Below are 5325 nucleotides of genomic sequence, written 5' to 3' on the forward strand. Positions count from 1 at the left end.
ATGACATCGTTTCCCAAGCGCAGCGCCTGTTTAGCTGCTAAAATCAAGCTCAGAGCACCGAAGTCGGAAGCACAGGAAACAAAGCCGGTGCTCATGAAAAAGCTCGGGCTTCTGGTTGAGACGGCGAAGTCAGATGAGGCGTCTTTGAAAAAATTTCAGCAAACCTTCACCACGCCACTGCAGTGGCGGAGCTACAGGGTATGGCCGCGTACCCAGTATATACGGTACATGTATACAAGAATATTTGTAAAACAGATAAAAAAGCTGCCTGGAAAATGTCCAACGAAGGAAGGATGCTGCGCCAGCGGCCTCGTAACTTGCGGCTCCTTTGCGTTCAGGCCCACAGCCCCACGGCCCACGTGACAAAGTCTTGGGCTGACCTGCTGGCCGGACCACGCGATCACGGAATCGGCAGTCCAACGCTCGGTCAATCGGAGTCTTCGACGGACGCCATTCGCGAGACGTCCCTCCACCACTTGAAGTAACCTAGTAGCTAGCTCAACACTTGGTGAAGACCCTGACGTCCCTCCACCACGACTCCATGCGGTACGACATGCCGTTATTGCGCTGCCCGTACACGCCGAACTTGAAGTAGTGCGAGTCCCCGCCACGGCCTGGCACCGTCAGCCGGTGCTGGCCGTCCACGAACACCGTCACGTTGGACGCCGCGACATCGTGGACCACGTTGAGCCTGAACCACCTGTCGTAGACGCCGGCGTCCACGACCCTCGTGTCGTCGTGGTAGTAGGTGAGGTTGCCGTCGTAGACGTGCAGCATCAGCGTCGTCGCGTGCTCCGCCGCGCCGAAGATCTGCATCACCGACGCGCCCGACGTGCCGTACGGGATGTACCCGTACCCCTCGAACTGCCACACCCCCGAGCTGTAGATCAGCTGCGCGCGCGACGAAGACGATATGATCGTGATCAGCGAAGAACAGAGAACGAAACTGTTTTTACTGTGTATGTCACTCAAGCGGTCAGGCCAGCCAGCAGCGAAGTGGACGTTCTTGGTTTTTGTGTAGTGTAGCGCTGTTACCTCGATCTTGGTCTCTGTGCGGGGGCCGCCGGGGTGGGCGGTGGTGATGGGATGGTCGGTGGCGTAGACCCACATCCGCCGCACGTCGTCGACGAGCTCGTAGCGCTCGGGCAGCGGCTCGTCGTAGGGCTTCTGCACCTTGAAGAGCGCCTCCGACAGCTCCACGGCGGTGAAGCCCTCGGTCAGCAGGTCGTCGCCGTGAGCCGAGCGCAACAGGGCGGACGACGAAGAGAGCAGCAGTAGTAGTAACACGAGCAATGGCGACGAGGCCAGCAGCAGGAACGGAGCGCGCACGCCACGAGCCATGAACTAAAACGGCTGCACTGAACCTTCTCTTTCGCACGCACACAAACACAACCTTTCAGTGGCTTTGCCGCTGTGGCTATATGTGTGGTACTGTGTATTCCCTCTTGGCTGGTAGAAGAGGTCGTTTTGGATAAGACTTGAATCAAACATTGAAAATATAAATCATGAATTACTTTTAAGTTGATAAGTTTGAAAATATGAAAACTGTATGAATATATTTGTCTTCAAAAGTATTTTTTTATAAAAATATACATATATCACTTTTCAACAAATATTTTTGTAAAAATAAGAAATCCAAGTTATGCTATGGAGCCTTGCCGAATCGGGTATAGTGCGGCCTCTGTCCTCTTTGTGTATAGGCTACGCTCATTGTGCCATCAGGAAGGGAGGCTCTATATTTGTTTGCCGAGTGAATCTAATGGCCCTAACTTGTTAGACGAACCTTTGAAAGGCTTCATAGTGAACCCTGCCGACCTTCCTTGGTAGTGGGTTAAGAGGCTGATCACCTCGGGTGAAAGGGTAAATCATAACTCACAGTAAAAGTGTACAACCTCTGCAGAGTGTAAAACTGGTATATTAGTCGTGCTCACGGTCACGAGTGGCCTTAGAACCCTTACGGAATAGATGATTAACACTGATGATAAAGATGCTCATTAATGGTTAATTGGTTATGCTATTCGTTAATCATGTTTATCTGATCATGTGTTTACATGAGCTTGTGAATAAACTTTTTGCTACTCAATTGCTAAAATCAAGACTCACGAAAAGCTAATTGCAGTAAACAAGTGTGAGCCTTTTGAGGCTTATGAACCCCATGTTATATTTGTTGAGTACGACATGTACTTGCGGTTGCTTTATTTTTGAAATATTTGGATAAAAATTCCGGATGGGTACCAGATTGCTAGAGTTTGGAGGAATTAGGCTTGTGATCAATCAGTTAGTTGTCCCTGTGGAATTGGAGTCTTCACCCAAGGATCAAAGTTGTCTTTCCGTTATTTGGTGTCTAAGGTTATATTCTTTATACTAAGTATTTTATATATTGAGCATTGTCTTTCGATATTACCCTTATTTGTAGCTATACGTGAGATTTAACTTCCTAGGCTCACATATGGTGTGTATCTGATTTTGTTCTTAAAACCGGGTGCTACAGAACCTACTGTCATGTAGTCCTCTATATTTGTTGTAGCTGCTAGGCTCTAGCTCTAGCTTGTTGACATTCTTGGTTGATCCTGATTGCTAGCATCTTGCTAGGGTTTGGAACAGCCAGAATTTATCGATGTCGTGAAACTTTCAAACTTTCCCGTTATCCCAATGAAAAACAGGCTATGGTCTGACCGCGAAAAAAACATGAATACGGCTGTTAATTTCCACATCATTTGTGGTGGTGTGGTGTGACTTGTGAATACGACAGACAAAACACACAGAGGTGCTGCTACTAGCTAGGGTGGCCATATATGGCGGTCCGGATCGAAGCAACCTAGTAGCTAGCTCAACACTTGGTGAAGACCCTGACGTCCCTCCACCACGACTCCATGCGGTACGACATGCCGTTATTGCGCTGCCCGTACACGCCGAACTTGAAGTAGTGCGAGTCCCCGCCACGGCCTGGCACCGTCAGCCGGTGCTGGCCGTCCACGAACACCGTCACGTTGGACGCCGCGACATCGTGGACCACGTTGAGCCTGAACCACCTGTCGTAGACGCCGGCGTCCACGACCCTCGTGTCGTCGTGGTAGTAGGTGAGGTTGCCGTCGTAGACGTGCAGCATCAGCGTCGTCGCGTGCTCCGCTGCGCCGAAGATCTGCATCACGTACCGACGCGCCCGACGTGCCGTACGGGATGTACCCGTACCCCTCGAACTGCCACACCCCCGAGCTGTAGATCAGCTGCGCGCGCGACGAAGACGATATGATCGTGATCAGAGAAGAACAGAGAACGAAACTGTTTTTACTGTGTATGTCACTCAAGCGGTCAGGCCAGCCAGCAGCGAAGTGGACGTTCTTGGTTTTTGTGTAGTGTAGCGCTGTACCTCGATCTTGGTCTCTGTGCGGGGTGGTGATGGGATGGTCGGTGGCGTAGACCCACATCCGGCGCACGCCGTCGACGAGCTCGTAGCGCTCGGGCAGCGGCACGTCGTAGGGCTTCTGCACCTTGAAGAGCGCCTCCGACAGCTCCACGGCGGTGAAGCCCTCGGTCAGCAGGTCGTCGCCGTGAGCCGAGCGCAACAGGGCCCACGACGAAGAGAGCAGCAGTAGTAGTAACACGAGCAATGGCGACGAGGCCAGGAGCAGGAACGGAGCGCGCACGCCACGAGCCATGAACTAAAACTGCTGCACTGAACCTTCTCTCTCGCACGCACACAAACGCAACCTTTCACTGGCTCTGCCGCTGTGGCTATATGTGTGGTATTGTGTACTCCCTCTGAACCGGTAGTCGTTTTGGATAAGGTTTGGGTCAAACATTGAAAATATAAATCATGAATTATTTTTAAGTTGATGAGTTTTGAAATGTGAAAACTGTATGAATATATTTGTCTTTAAAAATATTTTTATAAAAAATATACATATATCACTTTTCAACGTATATTTTTGTAAAAATAAGAAGTCCAAGTTATACTTTGGAGATTATGTCACTGTCCAAATCAACTTCATTTAGCGACATGGAGGGAGTATATATAGATTACGAGATGTCCATCTCTCCTGTCGTCAACACGCTACATCTGTTTTCGACCGAAGGGTTGCAAGCGACAAAGTTGCCGGCGCGGCGAGCCGTTGTTAATTAAACCGGAGGTTCCGCCGGCCGTCGTAGTTGGTATGCTGGTTGTGGATGATAGATCACCTCGAATTCGCGCCAGATGTTTTGTCACTGCGTCACTGCGTGCGTTCCTGCAGTTCCTAACGTCAGAGTTGTTGTCACGGCGGCACGGCTCATTTAGGCATGCGCTCTGTAACGGGTAGGTGTAGGGAGCCCTCGTTTATTTTCAACCTGAGGCCTAGGGACGACACTAGATGAGGTTAACCATGACGTGCTGGGCTGATGGCCCATTGAATCTTCCAGGCCTGTTGGGCCATGCCAACCTAGCAAGACATTTCTATAAAAAAAACTAAAAAGGTTTGACAAAAATCACAAGATTATAGATCATTTTCATGTTCGCATATCCATCACAAAGCTACACATTGAATCATCATAAATAAAAAGAAGACAGATGCCATGGATCTTGCCCATTGCTTGGTTGTTCGTCGATGCTGTCGACCCATGTCACCCGGCACAGCGGTGAAACTCAACCAAAATTTTAGGTGGAGGCAAATGACAGACACATAACTAATAGTATAAAAAAAAAGAGAACACATACGCACAACATATTTTTAATAGTATCACCTAGATACACATTTTTAGCAGTCCATAACACCTTATTACAATTATCCTCTTATATCACAATTTGCTAATTCAGCCTACACAAACTGAACAAGAATCCAAGAACCAACTATCACTAGTGCAGGACTGGGTAGCAATCCCAGTTGGGAAACCCCCTCTGGTCCTGGTTTTCCAACCGGGACTGTCAATCCGGGACTAAAGGCCTACCCTTTAGTCCCGGGTCTGTTAACCAGGATTGAATGGGGCCCTTTAGTTCCGGTTGGTATTAGCAACCGAGACTAAAGGGGGCTCCAGGCCGAGCCCGAGGGAGGGCACCTCCAGACTCGGTTGGTATAACCAACCGGTACTAAATATTACTCTTTTTATTTTCTTTTCTTTTGCAGTTTCTTTCCATTCAATTTATTTTCATTTCAAATAGTTTTCGTACACGTATTATATTCTATACTATTGTACGTCATCCATAAATAAGAATGGAACTAATTAAGAGCTTATATATTACAATGATCATCCCCATTCATCAAGTTCATACAAAACATAATAATTTTAAACAAGTCATTACAATAAACTTGATGTCCAACCCTAAAGTTCAATTACACACCAAGTTTATGC

The 5325-nt window shown here is 48.5% G+C and overlaps 1 protein-coding gene and 1 pseudogene across 1 annotated transcript; both read right to left on the minus strand.

Annotated features, from left to right (window-relative positions):
• Positions 1–498: 498 nt before the first annotated feature.
• Positions 499–1215, minus strand: LOC136479458 (citrate-binding protein-like). Its single transcript, XM_066477326.1, has 2 exons — positions 1036–1215; positions 499–891 (listed from the first exon to the last, which is right to left on the minus strand). The coding sequence occupies exons 1-2, from the start codon at positions 1108–1110 to the stop codon at positions 499–501; spliced, it is 468 nt and encodes a 155-aa protein (XP_066333423.1). The 5' UTR covers positions 1111–1215.
• Positions 1216–2830: 1615 nt separating this feature from the next.
• LOC136479459 (citrate-binding protein-like) lies at positions 2831–3659 on the minus strand (annotated as a pseudogene).
• Positions 3660–5325: the final 1666 nt, after the last annotated feature.

Source organism: Miscanthus floridulus, chromosome 9, assembly GCF_019320115.1.
Source record: "Miscanthus floridulus cultivar M001 chromosome 9, ASM1932011v1, whole genome shotgun sequence".
In the NCBI taxonomy this organism is placed as follows: Eukaryota; Viridiplantae; Streptophyta; class Magnoliopsida; order Poales; family Poaceae; genus Miscanthus; species Miscanthus floridulus.